At 40.2% G+C, this 17,001-nt stretch overlaps 1 protein-coding gene across 1 annotated transcript in view; it reads left to right on the top strand.

The window, feature by feature from the left end:
- The window catches only part of LOC308417668 (uncharacterized protein), a gene marked incomplete at both ends in the record, with an annotated part of 69,872 nt that overhangs the window by 15,152 nt on the left and 37,719 nt on the right, over window positions 1-17,001 (top strand). Inside the window, 8 exons of the mRNA XM_080913007.1 lie at window positions 5,031-5,070; window positions 9,176-9,215; window positions 10,013-10,083; window positions 11,539-11,578; window positions 12,058-12,119; window positions 13,840-13,912; window positions 15,758-15,786; window positions 15,880-15,952. Of these exons, the coding sequence (XP_080769133.1) occupies window positions 5,031-5,070; window positions 9,176-9,215; window positions 10,013-10,083; window positions 11,539-11,578; window positions 12,058-12,119; window positions 13,840-13,912; window positions 15,758-15,786; window positions 15,880-15,952 (428 nt within the window). The remainder of the gene's footprint in view (window positions 1-5,030; window positions 5,071-9,175; window positions 9,216-10,012; window positions 10,084-11,538; window positions 11,579-12,057; window positions 12,120-13,839; window positions 13,913-15,757; window positions 15,787-15,879; window positions 15,953-17,001) is intronic.

Raw genomic sequence — 17,001 nt, 5'->3', positions numbered from 1 at the left:
TGGAGGTCAGAGGACAACTTAGTTATTTTCCTTCCACCATGTGAATTCTAGGAATCAAATCACATTGGCAGCAGGCATCTTGCCAGCCCTTTGAACTGATTTTAACACCTTACCCAAAATGTCATTTTGATAGAAAACCTGAAACTCAAATTTATGGAAGTGACTTGTCTATATCTGGTAAGGGACAGGAAGGAGATTTGAACTTGAATCCCATAAGTTTAAAGCCAATCTTCCATATTTATCATTCTGTAAGTGCATCAATAATGCAGGTTAAATGTGCTTGCAGACAGGAGCCTCACATGGCTGTCCTCTACGAGGCTCTACCCAGCAGCTGACTGAGACAAATAAAGATACCCACAGCCAAACATTGAATGTAGGTCGAGGACCCCTATGGATGAGTTAGGGTCCTGAAGGCAATGGCAACCCCACAGGAAGACCAACAGTGTCAACTAACCTGAAGCTCTGGGAACTCTCAGACACTGAGCTACCAACCAAAGAGCATACTCGGCCACCAGATTCACTGGTGGGAAAAGGGGATACCCAAGGGGTGGGGGGCACCCTCTCAGGCATGAAGGGGAGAGGGGAGGAACCCTGTGAGGAGGGACAGGGAGGGGGCAGCATTGGATCTGTAAATAATTTTAAAATTATGTTTTATAATAGAAAACAAAGTAAAACAAAAGGAAGAGCAATTGGTATCCAGAGTAGCTCTTTACTCACCAGTTCATCATCTGACCCAAAAGTAAGGTGTCCTAGAAGTATTCCTCACAGAGTGTGGAGTACATGTTTGTAACAGCAGCACTCAGAAGGATGAGGCAGAAGGACTGACATGAGTTTAAGACCAGCCTGGGCTACAAAGAGAATAATAAGCCAGCCAACATTACACACACACACACACACACACACACACACACACACACACATACAATCTCAAATATAAAAGAAAATTTTTTAAGTTTTCTTCTCCAGTGTACAAAATAATAACATGAAACCTGAAATAAAAAATAAAAGGTCACAAAAACACGATAGAAAACACGTATAATAACTCTGAAAATATGTTATAGGATTGATAATTATGAGAGCTAGTTGGGTAATTATTGTATAAACTATCAACGAAGTAGTAAATTGGGAGGAAGTCCTGGATAACAGCCGGATTAATTAAAAGATAAAGATAAAGGGGGAAATCCTGCTTTAAGATCCTGGGCATACATATAATCCAGTGTTGTGTGTAGGGGGTGATTAATGTTCGGATTGAACACTATTGCAGTAAAAATTAAATGAATCTGCAGCTACAGGTCCCGTGCATTCGGGAGCCACTCCAGTGGGGAGCCGTGCACCTGGGCTCTTTCTCTATCTACTACGTGGTCCCGGCACTGCCCTCTCCCGTTCAGCTGTCTCTCTTTTAGTCTGGAACCTTTGATTACCAATTCCCATGCAGAGCCTCAGGCTACCACACTGGAACCTCTGGGGCTACTTCTCTACCAACCAAAAACTTAGCTCACATTCTCCACAGCCTGGTAAAATCATGATTCAACAATCTATAATTTATCAAACAGGTTTATATGTTAAATTCTCCAATCCACAATCCATCCACACAATAAGCTTACAGTCATTTGACAAAGATGTAAACTGCCCACCTAAATAAAACAAATTGACCCATAAAAAAACCCTTAGAAATAATAACAATCTACCAATTAGGACCAAGTGGATCTAGAACCTCCTCCTTTGGCTCCATCTTGAATGTGCAGCTTCTCCTTCTCTCCTGCCTTACCAGAATTTTGTCCCTGCCCCACTCTCTACCATCCAATCATGTGTTGCCTTGACCTAACTAGTGCCAGCCCTCGCCTGTATATAGACATCAGCCTACAGAATACAGAAGTCAAAATGACACCACAATAGAAATAGTCAAGTTAAAGAAGGCAGACACTGTCTACATGAAGAAGTATGGAAATGTTAGATTTGTCTGCATGAATTACAGCTGACTTTTTATTATGAATAGCTACCATGTTGCCTTTGAATGCATGTACATGTGTTATATGTGTCTGTCTGTATATATGTGCAAACATGTGTGTGTGTGTGTGTGTGTGTGTGTGTGTGTGTGTGTATGAAAGCAGACACAGTACAGCACACTTGTGGAGGCCAGAGAACAACTGTGAATGTTTGTCCTCACTGTGAGCATTATGCTTACACATCACCTTCTTCCTTGTTTGAAGTAGGGTCTCGATGCTTCTGGAGTTTGTCCTGTCTCCTCTCTCACGCCATAGGAGTGCTGGGATTGCAGACACCACTGCATCTAGTTTTTTGTAGATTCTGGACATCCAAACTCAAGTCCTCATGCTTACTTGGCAAGCACATTACCCATGGCACATGAACGGTTTTGCTTTCTCACATTATCTGGCTTACTGTGCTTGGTGTATCCTCAAGTTTCTTTTCTCTTATGTTCTCTGAGAATCTCCCTTGTCAGTGATCAAAATGCATTTACCCTTCACTCACCCTCAGTTCCTCCCAGCCCCCATGCCTCTCTCAAATCCATGTGCTCTTCTTATTTAAATATATGTAGCCTGCTGAGTCCAGTTAGCATTGCCCATGTACATGTGGCAAGGATGCTTTCTGCCAGTGGCCAGATCTCTGAAGAAAACTGCCCCTCTGCCCCTCTGCTCCTCCACCCCTCAGCAGCTCTAGCTCCTTGTCTAAAAATGTAGCTTTTAGCCCTTCCCACATCCATACTTCAACATTGTCAGCTTTGGCTTATACACATTTCAGGAAATTTTTAATGTGTTTCCATTCATTATAATTTCTGTATGTAAATAACGTAAGCGATTGGCTGGGTGTGGTGGTGCACACCTTCACTCTCAGCCCTTGGGAGACAGAGGCAGGTAGAGCTCTGTGAGTTTGAGGCAAACTGATCTATATAGTGAGTTTCAGGCCAGCCAGGGCTACATAGTGAGACAATCTCAATAATAATATTAATATTAACAACTATATTTTTCAGTGTAGTAGGTAAAAATCCTCACATATGCCAAGCAACACTCTACACTTAGGCTCACCCTTGATCCACAAAGAAATCTCTCTTTCTTAATTTTTGATCATTTTAAGCATGAGTACACTGTATCACATCAGGACTACTCCTCTCTCCCATTCCCAACTCCACTCATAGCCTACCACTCCGTTTTGAATTCATGACCTCTCCTCTCTCTCTCTCTCTCCCCCCCCACACACACATACACACACTCACACACTCAAAACAAGATTCCAAATATGAGCAAAATTGTACTTAAATTGTGAGAATTGTCCCTTTGTTAGTGGCAGGGGACCCATCACTTCGCACACACTGGGCAAGTAGTCAAGGTAGTGAGTTATTCTTGCACATAAGCTTCCTGACCAAGCCTTGCCTAAAATCTAAATTTCTAAAACTTTCCCATAGGAAGAAGTGTTCTTACGGTCTATAGGGTTGGTTGTAACAGAAGACCACATATTTTTAAGTTTAGAATGATGGCTAGCATAGTATCACAGAAATAAGCCGTTACACAACCAAACTGAGTATTTTTTTTAAACTGGAAGCAAATGTGTGAATACATAACTAAAAGGTTGAAGCTATTCCCCCTCCCTTTTAAATGCAGACACTGAGTATGGCTTATTGTTTGCAGTTTAGAGACACACTAAAAGTATCCATCTTCCTAAACACATAAGCTTCTCCTGAGTCAAATCTTCAAATCCAAGACTTAGCCTATTGCTCTGATCTGTTCCTAAGTCTTGTGGATGCCCCAGGAGTGGTAATTTCCAAATAAAGGTGTTGGCACTGGCCCTCCCCTAGCCCTTTCCTGTTTCTTTATTAATCTATTCTGCCACCTACTTGCCCCATCCTAGGATATGACAATGGGGTTGAGGATATAGAATTCAAACACTGAAGCAGGGGACCCCTTGATTCCATCAGCCCTAATACCACCAATCCAGGCACTCATCAGGGTCTTCATATTCTCCACATGCTTTTGTGTCTTACTCATGGGGTTCATGAATATAACAAATACAGCTCCCAACAAAGCTCAGTAAACATCTTGGAAAATAGAAAAGAAAGTATGTAAGAGCCAGAAGGTTATAAGGGAGAACCGTGGAATGTTATCCTCAGGACATGATGTGGCTGTTGCACACATGAACCCATGCACTTGTGGTTACCTGCCCAACACCTACCCAAGATCCTCAATGAGAAAGGAGGAGGATGCATAAGGCCCCACCCCTAGCAGAGGAGGTGTTATCAATTTGTGGCTACAGGAGAGGAGGGGCCAATTTCTTTAGGAGTGTGACCACTGATAGTACGTTCTCCTTGCCCCAGTGATAACCCTGTATTTCTGCACCTAACTGGACCCATCGATTAAAAATAAATGTATAAGGTTATGAATTTGGGAAGCTGATGTGACAAGGGCATCCTGGGGGGATTTGGGAGTGTGTATCATCAAGATACATTGTGTACATGTATAAAATTGATAATCAGTTAAATATATAAAATAAATATCCATTTCTATCATGTCTCCCCACACAACATTCATACGTGTTACACAGCTGGAAGGGTGGCTTTTTACCTACTTATGTACAGATTTCCATTGCAAAAAAAATGAGAAATTCATATTCTAGAACACAAATAAAAGACCTTTTGTGGTTCTGCAGGATTCTGTCTGAGCTACCCATGCTATCCCCAGCAACTAGGTTGTAGTTTGAGCACACAGCTTTTATAGTCTACTTTTCCTTGCTTTCATGCCTTATCTTGTGCTCACCCTGCCTTTACCTTCTAAAGCTCTGTATTTCCTAGGCTTCACAGTAACCGCTGACCCTTCTATGAGTCCCTAGCAATAACCATTTCCATTGCAAAATTGGTGGGTAATTCATTTTCTGTTTTCATTTGGTGATTTCTGGCTTGATGCAGGACTGTTAACTATTGTTTGATGGCACAGTTAATGTTGTAGTCTCAGTAGCTGCTTATTGATGAAGTGAGTTGACGTGTTTCCTGAAGGCTTTGTTTGTTTGTTTTGTTTTAATAGGAAGGACCAACAGAGTCAGGAACTGGAAAACACAGAAAAGGTAATGTTTCAGAAAAAAAAAAAAAAAGTAATGGCAACTTGCCTTATATTGAATAGAGGGCATCAAAGCATTAAAAGTGGTGCTGGTGAATGTCTGTGGGAATCTTCTGAGCTACACTGAAAGCTTTAAGACAAAGGTGGAATTACACTTGTAACTTCAGGAACTAAGAAGCCAAGGTGGGAGGGAGAAGCAGGAATTCAAGGACAACCTGGAGCACACTGTAGGAGCCAACCTCAAAAAGACAGAGAAAAGGGAGGGAAGAAGGAAGGAATGGGGAAGGGAGAGAGAGAGGCACCGAGGGAGGAAAGGAAGGAGTTGACACATGTAAAGTGTATAGATCCAAATGTGATATTAATTTCTTTTCAATATTTTTATTCCTTTGTGATTTTCATTGCTCCTTGAAATGTGGCTTCTCACTACAGAACCTGTTGCTTCTTGATTTCTCTGATCTCTTTTACAAATTATATATGGGTAATTTTCAAACTGCCCCAAAAACCTTGTGGGATGATCTCACTGCCTAGTCACACCCTCTGTTTTTCCAGATAATTATGACAAGTTTGGGCAATTCAAACTTTGGGGGTTTTTTGTTTTTTTAGTTTGGGGGCTCTGGCTAAGAGCACTTTTGTGGAGGAGGGCCCAGTATCGGTTGCCAGAATCTATGCAGAGCCTCACAACCATTCCGGTTCCAGGAGAACTGGCACCCTTGCACGGGTATCAGGCATGCACACAGTTGACTTACATACAGTCAAAACAAACATACAGAATAAATATTTTTACTATTTCAAAATATATTCAAATAAATAAACAAAACTCTCCACTTGCCAAAATTCTTATTTTTTTATTTTATAATGTCTCGCTCCCTTGTGGAATAGTTGTAGGTCGCATGCTCTCGTGATGCAGGTACATTTGTCAGCAGAGCCAGATGGAGGAGTAACATGAGTGGGGGCTCGATGGCAGAGGAGACAACCAGCTTCCGATCTGTATTAGCTCCTAGTTACAACTCTCATCAACTCTATGCCTCTCATGTAATAATGTAGCATGGGACAAATGAAATCACTTTTTGAACAAACTTTTATAATCATTATCAATATTTTATATTCAACATTTACTTTTAGTCACCCTGACTATTAAACTTAAACTAGCCTTGGAGTCTATAGTCACTTCTAACTGATATCATTAGAACTGAAAGTTTTCCCTGAACACTTCTCATTGTCCTGTCTATGTAACTAGCTCACGTCATGAAGAGGGCACGATAAAACCTGAGCCCTGCTATTCCGTCATTGGAGCTCAGGTTTGTTATGTGCAATGGCACTGTTAGGTCTCCTCAGAAAACAGGAGTCTAATGCTGTGTTTATAGCTTTATGTTACCCTGGGAGCTCTGGGGCGTCTGGTTGTGCCTCATTCTATGATCACATAAACATGCCTTCTCCAGCCCAATAAAGTGGTAGCTGCCTATATTCAAGGCAGGAGGATCACTCATTCAAAACCAGACTGAGCTACATGAGATCTTATTTCACAACAGCAAGATGTGGGAGATGTAGTCAGTGCCAGCACCTACCTACATGTGCAAGGCTCTAGAGTTGACCCTTGCCACTAGGAAAATACTCTTTTCTCCTACTGAAATGTCACGAGCCCTGCTGTGTTACCCAGTGAAGCCTGAAATATCTCCGTTCACTTGTTCTTCTCTGAGTGCTTAGCGCCTGAGACAAGAGATACCTGACATAAGCCTCACCTACAAATGAAATTGAAACTGTTGAAGACCTAAGTAAACTAAGGAGTCTTCCTGCAGCATATGCAAGTTTTGCTTTACAATAATAAATGTATTTTAATTTAATTACTAATATAAGTTATAACAACATTCTAAATAAATAAATATTGTATATGATGACACGTGACTATAAAATGAATCTTATATTAATATAGTTTCATAAAATTAGTATGGCGGCAGTTATTCCTCAACCAGCTAATTCCCCAAATAACCACACAATGAGACTAGGATTTATTAAAATTGCCTTGAGCTAAATACTGAGCAACTGTTACTCCATGCTACACCTCCAAGCAAGTCAGGCGCCCTCCCTGACAATATCCCCATATTACGTGCACTTTTTCCCATCCTTTCTTGTCCCAGCTATCATCTCCTGATGCTTCCTCAGCCTCTCTCCTCATGGTTCCCCTCCTTCCTCCCTGTTTCTCCACCCATCCTAGAATCGGAGGTCCCACCTTATTCTCTCCAAAGCTCTGTATTGGCTTGTTGGCTTTTATTAGCAAGGCAGAGAATGAATGAGGAGCAATGTTTATATAAGCTTGAGACAGGGGCTTCTGGAAATAAGTATAGCAAAGCCACATCCAGATTGAAACCAGAGAACAAGATAGAGAAATCAATGTCTGAAATAATACAAGGGTAAACTTTACACAATGCACAAAATCATGTTGCCAACATGTGATGGTTTGTTTATTTATTTGTTATTATAAAATTGGTATCTGTGAAAGGTGCGGGGACTCCCTAGTCTTACCCTTCCTCTTTTCAGTGTTGAAATTTCTGCGTTCTTGGCTGGTTTCTGTTGTTCACCTATAGCCTTCATGTTAGTGTTTGGCTGCTGTGAAGAGGCACAGTGACCATGGCAGTTTTTATAAGGAAAGCATTTCATTGGGCTGCTTACACTTCCAGGGGCTTAGTCTATTACCTTCATGGCAGGGAGGTGGTGGCGCTCAAGCTGATGCGGTGCTGGAGAAGGAGCTGAGAGACCTATATCTGAATCCACGGGTAGCAGAAAGAGAGAGACATTGAGCCTGGCTTGGGCCTTCGAAACCCCAAAGCCCAACCCAGCAACACACTTCCTCCAGCAAGGGCACATCTACTCCAACAAGGCCACACCCCCTAATTTCTGTCTCAAGCAACATTTCCTAACAACCAAACATTCAAATACAAATTCCTATGGGAGCCATTCCTGTTCAGACCAAGAGAGTACCTAACTATACGTGGTAAATAATTATCTTCCTAAAATCCAAAATGCTTTTCCTGAGTAAGGTCTTTGGTTTCTACACTTCACAAATTTATTCTGACCTGTCTTGTAAGTTGCCTTAATTTGAGAAGTTACAAGGAGAAGTTACTGACTCTTCCTATACTCCCTTCTCTCTGACATCACCTACCTTCTTACTTACAAGTGACTTTATTTCGTGCTGGATGACCACTTTTCATGCCTCACTAGTGGGATATGCCTTTGTACCAATGACAAACAAAGAAAAAATACACTGCCCCTTTCCCACGTGTTACCTTTTTGTGTGTCTACCTGGCTACAAAGATGAGCTGTCTGATCTCTATCTACGATGGTGAGACTTGGTTGTTTGTTGAGTGGATTCGAGCCACAGGAATACAAATATTCACAGTATAACACAAAAATAAATGCCTTTCACAGCTTGGCTTCAGTTTTCTCTCTGAGACATCCATCTCCTTCCCATCAGCCGTAGTCTACTTCTAGCACAGCTGTTTCTATGCTCCATTCTTCTGCTCAGTTCTCGGGCCCAGAACTGCTTTCAAGCCTCCTCTTGCCTTCTTTGCTTTGGCATATCACCCTGTGTGTGTGTAGTATTTCCTGGGTTTCAGAGGTAGAAATGACTTTCCTTTCTTTTTAATATTTTAAATGATTTATTTGTCTTTATGACATGTGCATTGGTATTTTATTGACATGTGATGTCTATGTGAGGATGTCAGATCCCTTGGAACTGGAGCTGTGGACAGTTGTGAGCTGCCATGTGTGTGCTGGGAATTGAACCTGGGTCCTCTGGAAGAGAAGCCAGTGTTCTTAATGGCTGAGCCGTCTCTCCTCAGTCCAAAACTGACTTTTCCATGTGCTCCTCACTAGACTCCTTTTAGTTATAGAAACAGTGGATGATTCACTGCCGTTCTCGATTGTTAAACATAACTCTATTTGTGTTTGGGTGAAGAGAAGAATCTTATCCTTTGCTTCCAGCTTCAGCCACGATTGTGCCATTATTTGATAAACGCAGCGAGTGCTCACTGTCTTACGGGTTTGCTGCCCTTAAATGGGTGAGTATGTGAGTAAATAAATGTTCTCAGTCATGCTTCTCTTCTCGTTGTTCATAGGAAGAACCGGCAGAGCCAGGAACTGGAACAGAAGAACAAGGTAGTGCTTCCGAAACCACCCACAGTGATCGCACTCTGCTTCGTGCTAAGAGTCAAAATAAACCCAGCAAAAGTCTAGGAAAGTCTGCTAAACCTGAATGCAGTTTTAAGACAGTCAAAGGGGCAAGGTAGAAAATTCTTCCAACATCAGAAATTAAGAGGATGAAGTAGAAGAACAATAAGCCTCAGGATAGCCTGGACACAGCAGCTCCAGGATAGCCTGGGCTACATACACAGCAGCTCCAGGATAGCCTGGGCTACATACACAGCAGCTCCAGCATAGCCTGGGCTACACAGTTGCTCCAGGATAGCCTGGGATACACAGCAGCTCTAGTCTCACAAAGGCGAACAAGCAAACAAAGAGGATAAAAGTTTGAATAATGACAAAGTATGTAGTTCAACTATGTCTGTGTCCTGTCTGCACACTGCACTCAGCCACCCCCTTTGTGATTTCCCAGTACTCTGCCCGTCAGGCTCTTTGCCGGAAAGTCTATTCTTAGTCATCCTGACGCCCTGTTATTGAAGTACACAGAGGCAGCTTCTAATCTGTCATCTTACTTGTGGAATGTTGTCCAACGTGTCACCCGAAGGCTCATGAAACGTTTGAACAATTAGAAATAATTTTCTTCAAATGTATTTACAGAATTAGCTAAAATCAGTATTAAAATAGAATGTTCCACTCACAAGGAGAAAATGAAAATTGTCCTGGTTTATTGCTTTCTATTTTACAATGTCACGTTACCTGGTGGAATAGTTCTGGGTCGCATGCTCTCATCACACATGTGCCTTTGTCAGCAGAGCCACATGGAGAGCTGACATCAGTGGGGGAACCAAGAAGGCTCGATGGCAGAGGAGACGACCAGCCTCGGGTATGTAATAATTCCCATTTCCACTCTCATTAAATACTCTTTCTTTTCCTCCCATAAATTAGTATAAACCAAATAGAAATATTTTTCTAATAGCCTTGCAGAATTATATGCCATAATTTCATGTCTAGCATTTATTTCTAGTACTGTTAACCTACAGTTTCACAATTCATACATGTAAATAATACATTCTGGTCACACTTGCCCTTTCCCACCACCAAACTCCCCCTCATATCTTGTCAGTTTGTTTTCCTTTTCTCTGTGACTCGCTGAGTTTAACCAGGACTGTTTGTCTTCATGAGGATGTAGGCGCCGCTATTCCCTGGAGCAAGAGATACTAACCAATTGTAAAGCTTAAATATGTCTCCGCTTATACAGTAACTTATAGCTAAATTTTGTTATAATTGAAAAGTATTTCCTGGACGCATCTGTGTAACTTCTCACAGATGAGGAAGGTAAGATAAAAAGCTCAGTCCTGTTACTGTGGTTGGAGCTGTGTGGTTATGGGTGAGTTCACTGCGTGAGATGCTGATAAAACATCATTGCAGAACCTTGTATTTTCAGCTTGTTAGGAGACCCCAGTGATCAGTTTACAGAACTGGTTTCTTAGTGCAGTTTTTTGTCATCTTAGTACTTAATGAAAACAAATGTATCATTCCTTTAGTCATTCAGTATTTAATTCTCTACAAATGTTCTAACTAAAATTCAGTAGCTGTCTATCTTCATTTTCAGTGGAGAGTGGATCAGAGAAAGCATTTCACACAATTATACTGAATTTTTTTCTTTAAATGTTAACTTTGGCAGACATCAAAGAATGGCAAATGTTTATAAAGAGACAGAAACAGATAAAATCACAGAATTAAAAATGTTCTTTGTAGAGCAGTTGTGTTGGGCACACCTTTAATTCCAGCATATAGGAGGCAGAGACAGGCAGAGTTTCTGAGTTTGAGGCTAGCCTGGTGCACAAGCCAGCAGAGACACACATTGAGATCCTTTCTTTAACAAGAACAAAAACAGACAAACAAAAGTTTGGTCATGGATCTGTCAACTGCCCATCCTATAACTGTGGTCTAGTTTAAACACAGAACTTTCACAGCCTTCATTTGCTTGTGATGAAAGCTCATCCTTTTGTTGATGCCTAGAATGACCATCACAGCTTCCTGTGACTCCAATATACCGCTCTGTGTTTGTAGCCTTTTCTTTACAGGTAGCACAGTCTCTTCCCTTCAGTGGGCCCTTAGAATCATTTCAGCTGTAGGAATAATGGCTGACTCATTTCTGTTCTTGTTTTTTAATATGACTCTACCTCAGCTTGAATAGAGTTCAGAATATGTCTTCTATTCTCAGCCTCACCAGGATATGCTTGATAAGACAGTAAGTTCTGAGGTCTGAACTGTTTTATTTCAGTGAAAGAGTAAGTGGGTTTCATGATGTCCTTTCTCCTTTTGCTTCTAATAGGAAGCTGTGGCAGCACTGGGGACTAGAGAAGAAGAGCAGGGTATGTTTCACAGAAGCACCACGCACAGGCTGTTGAGCAGTGGGAGAGGACATAAAAGCAGTAAATGAAATGAACCAGTATCCGTGAAGAATTTCTAAGCTTCATGCAATATTTTAAGATAATCAAAGGTGGCAAATCAACCATTAACAATCCCAGAAATCAAAAGGCTTGAGGAAGAAAGGTTTTATGCCCCCGGGACATCCTGGGGGACATGGCAGGATGCAATCTCGAAACTATAAAGAAGAAAATATGGCAAGTTACAAAAGGACAAAACTGTGTAGATACAAATGACACCATCCCATTTAATCGCTTTCTTTGGCTCTGCACTTCTTTGGTGACCACCACAAGTCACTAAAATTATATTTTCTTGTAACTGCTGTTTCACAGAAATATGAACAATTGGTTCAAGACTTAAGTGCATGTCTGAGATCCGTAATAATGTACATTCTATCTCACATACCTAGAACTCCCTTTTGCAGCTGTGGCGTGTACACGAGCGACAGGAAAAGAGGATGACAACGATTCATCTTGGGATTCTGAGGTAACGCCTGTTGCTGCTGTTCTATCTTTAGTGGTTGTTAAAGGAAGTTAGTGCTGATGGGAATGGCTTCTGACTTCTGTCTGCTTACCAGGAACTATCGCCACATTTCACCTGCATTCTCCACAGCATCATGTGGTGGTACTTTAATAAAGGGTAGGTTCAAGTCCCTTACAGCATGGGATTCATGTAACGAGGTTGTGCACATGGAGCAAATGCCCAGCCTGATAGTGCTAAGGACTCAGCTTGGCTCTGAATTGTAGAGTTGAGGCATACATTGAGTAGTACACCCTGGTTGAATAATTCTGTTGAATGTATCCACGTGTAAAAGTTCTACAAGTCAGGAAAAGAGCTTTAGACCTGTGGTACAGGACTATCCTGTAAGCCAGACTGCTGCTCTCTTCAGGGGTTCTGCTGTGCCTGCTCCCAGAAGATCACATCTGGAACTGTTATCATCATTCCTTCTTGGAAGAGGGGGTCGTGGGCTCCTCACCTGAGTATTCGGCCCTCTCTCCCAACAGCTGTATGCAATTCTGCCCTAATTTGAGAATGTTGTATACAAATCAGTGTGTCTAGTCTGCTCACCATTGTGCCTTGAATAAGCTTTACCTACCTACCAGTTGCCATACAATAATCACAATCAATCTTTGCCCTGTAGTATGTAGAAGAGAAAATGCACACTTTTAACTAAGTCTTCTTTTTTTTTTAATTGTCATATCTCAATTGGGATAAACTCAGGTAATATATTTAACATTGTAATGCATTTATTTTAATATAAATCATTTTATATTAATTTGTTGTGTTTATCAATTCTTCCTTATACAAATACTTTGAAAGCTCTTGTTCACTTAAATGAAAAAGCTTTTGCAATGTGCTTTTTGTACCTGTGACATACTCCAAAAGCTTTTTGTACCTGTGACATCATGCCATTGAGATGAATTATGCGGGAGTTAGTATTTCAGACTGTACTGTAGTGAGTGGACTTTTAAGAATATATACTCTGGCTAGGGAGTGGCATTGCATGCCATACATCCCAGCATTTGAGAAGCAGATACTGGCAGATCTCTGAATTCAAGGCCAGCCTGGTCTACAAAGCTAGAAGCAGGTCAGACAAGAATATATTTTATTTCTATTTATATATTATTATTGTTATATTATTTATTTTTATTATATTATTATTTATTTATATTATAGATATATTATTTGGCTATATTATTAATATATAAATATGTGTTTATTGTATATATTATTTATAAATAAATAAATATATGTTATAAATATATGTTTATATTTGTATATAAATTTATATTCACATATATTTATGTTGTAATATAATACATGATCTTATAAATATATTTATGATGTAGGACACATTATATAAGTATATGTCTATATAATATATAAACTGTATGATATATATACATATGTACATACATACATAGCCTCTGGTTTGAGGTGAGGAATGGAGGTAGAGTTGTAGTCACTGGCGTTAGCCCGGTGGCAGCCTGAACATCCATTAGTGTTTCGTGTGTAGCAGTGTTTTTGGCTGTCAGGAGCCACTGAAGATAAAAGGCCATCTGGTCTAAAGAGCATTAATATTGTTTATAAAAATACTTTGTTTTTCAATATAACTGTCTTGTGTGTGTGTCAAATACTTTTTGAAACAGCATTTATCTGTTCAGAAAGTTCTCTATCAACTCATTCTTAATGTTCACTTTTACAGAGTGTCTCTGAGAATCTCCCTCTCATTCGCATTGGTGTTGATGGACTATTACAAGTGAATGGGCAAACAGTAGGTAGGAACAGTGTCATCCAAATGTCATTTGTTCTACATATTTTCTTAAGTATTACCACAGTGTACACTAATAACCAAGGGTTGCTTCCTGTTGAATGGACAGAAATTATGTGGAGAAATGAAATGATAAGTCGTGTGTGTGTGTGTGTGTGTGTGTGTGTGTGTGTGTGTGTGTGTGTGTGTGTTCTCTGATTTTAGCAATGGATTCAGCTAAAATATTTTAGGAGACAGCCAAGCCCACTGGCGTAGAAAACTGGTTTGATGTGGAGAAGTGGTTTTCAGGGGAACAAGACACAAAGGAGCCATGCTGTCTGGGTGCCTTGGAGGTGGTGAAGAGGCCGGATGACTAACATGAGATGGCTCAGTATGGTGGCTGCTCCAAAGAATGCGGGGATCAGGAAGGATTCTGTCACTGGGTCTGTCTCAGGAAGGATTCTGTCACTGGGTCTGTCTCAGGAAGGATTCTGTCACTGTTCTGTCTCAGGAAGGATTCCATCACTGGGTCTCAGGAAGGATTCTGTCACTGGGTCTCAGGAAGGATTCTGTCACTGGGTCTGTCTCAGGAAGGATTCTGTCACTGGGTCTCAGGAAGGATTCTGTCACTGGGTCTCAGGAAGGATTCTGTCACTGGGTCTCAGGAAGGATTCTGTCACTGGGTCTGACTCAGGAAGGATTCCGTCACTGGGTCTCAGGAAGGATTCTGTCACTGGGTCTCAGGAAGGATTCTGTCACTGGTCTGTCTCAGACATTCTCCTCATCTCAGATATCAGCCTTCAGAGCTGGAGTTTTGCTGCTGTTAGTTATTTATAAAGTTTATTGAAACACTCAAGCACTGACTGTTCTTCTAAAAGACAACTTGTTTTCATTAAGATACTCGTATTGTAAAAACCCTTTATAAACACAGTTGTGCAGCCACACTGGTTTTCACCTTTCAATGAGAGGAGTTAGGCTGCGTGTAGTCAGAACTCATTCTGAACATGTATGAAATCGCCAAAGAACAAATTCTATCATTAAAAAAAATATCTCCTAAGGAGTTTTATGGCGTGTTAAACCATAGCAATTATGTATACAAAAGATAATATGAAGTTGTTCATATTATGCTTATTGTTTTTGTTAAATATTACAGTACTTTTAAAGAATAAAAGGTTATTAATATATACTTTTGGGAAATTGATGTATTTTTGCATTTGAGAACTTTATTTCAGTATTGAAAGCATCATGTGTTCTCACTTGTGGTTTAAACACTGCCTTGCACCGAGTAGATCAAGAAACTGTGCAGGTTCCGTGGTGAGTACAGACATGAAGGAAGGCGCCAATTCAGAAGCCCGCCTTTCATCTGAAATAAATTCTCTTACCCTGAAGTAACATAAAGCTTCTTGCCCTCTAAATTACAGGACAAGTAGAAGAATATAATATGTGGCATACTCAAATACATGATCTATGTGAGGCATTAGAGATACATGCTATGATATTCCAGTCAGCTTGGCTTTTTCTTGTCTGAGGGCCATGAAGTCACCACAGCTACCCTAGTTACACATCCCCTCCTCTTGGCTGTGGTTATCAGAAACACAATCTCACTTGTGAAATGGTGCCTCCACACACTTTATTAAACCTACATTTCTTTTTTAAGATATATAAATATATATATAGTTACATAGTTAGTTTATAGTTACATAGTTATATTATATGTGTGTGTCTTCTGCAAATTTGAAAAAGATAAAAAGCTAAAATAGTCTTTCACAAAGGTATGCATTCAGATCTTGTTTCATCATAAAAATGTGCAGATGTATGCCTGATACTGTTGTCTTTAAATACAATTGACTGCATGTCTCCCTTTGCATTTTAGAAAACCCAGAGAAATACCTTCATTGGCTGGTAACAACTTACTCTTTATCCTGAGTTACTATGCATGTGTGTCACATTAGATACACGGTATGTATTAACCACCGTGTTTCAAATCTCATCCAGCCTAACAGAAAAGGGGAAGAATCTGCTCCTAATCAAGCAAAAGGAGTCAGGGATCTTCAGGCATTCCCATCAGGTAACCTTTAAGATAAAAATTAGTTTGCAGAGAAGTGTATTAAACTGGTTGAAAAAAAATATCTCTTGTTTCTATTTTTTCTCACAAGTATAGTAGAAGGATTTGATAATAAATGTCTCGAGTGTTCTTTTTTACATCCATGTTTGAAAGAGGCTTTTATAAGCACAAGGAAAAAAATGTGCTTTGAAATGTAAGCTTTAACTCAGCTGTTTCAACTTACATATTCCAGTCTCTTAATGTTTTCAGTTTGGAATCATGCATTTTTGGGGAGTCAGAAAGAGTAGTATGAAACTCAATTTCTCCAAAATATAGAAATGCCTCCTGGATAACCAGGGGAAATTGTACACACCCATTTTTCCAGTTGGTAGACTGAGGCAAAATGTTCACTAGATTCCAATATTTGGAGTTTATACAGGGAAACAACAGAAATTGTCTTTTCACACATATACACATGCACACCACACACACACACCACACACACATCTGCACATACACATACACACACATATGCAGGCATGCATGAACACAAAAGTGAGTCGTGAATCTACAAGGATACCCCCTCCAGTGATGTACTGCACTAAGGTATTCTACTTCATGAAGACATTAACTGTGGGTCTTTAAACAACCAGTCACAGTCATATATAATGAGATTTCCATAAAATAAAAACATTTTCCCTATACTTGTAATCTTTTATACCAGTTGATCCTTTAGAGCAGTTATTAAGATAAATAACCTTAAAGTTACTTGTGTATAAAAGTGAATGACTTATTGCTTTTTTTAATGCTTGGAAACAAACATGAAACCTTACTAATGCTGAGCACACATTGTGCCTCTGGAGTACATCCCCAGCCACATGCGTCTACATGTATGATCTCAGCAAGTCTTAGAACATGTTTTATCAAAACACTAAAGTCCTTCTGTCACGAAAGGAAAAGAAGAAAGTACCAGCAGCTGCCACCAGCTTAGTGAACTTCACAGCTCATCTGGCCTCTACCTAAAATAATTCACAGTTCTTATGCTCCAGAGCTCCAGACTCTTCATGATCCAG

This window comes from Micromys minutus (genome assembly GCF_963924665.1).
Source record: "Micromys minutus genome assembly, chromosome: 2".
Taxonomy (NCBI): Eukaryota; Metazoa; Chordata; class Mammalia; order Rodentia; family Muridae; genus Micromys; species Micromys minutus.
Note: the sequence above shows the minus strand (reverse complement) of the source record. Positions and strands in the feature narration are given on the sequence as shown.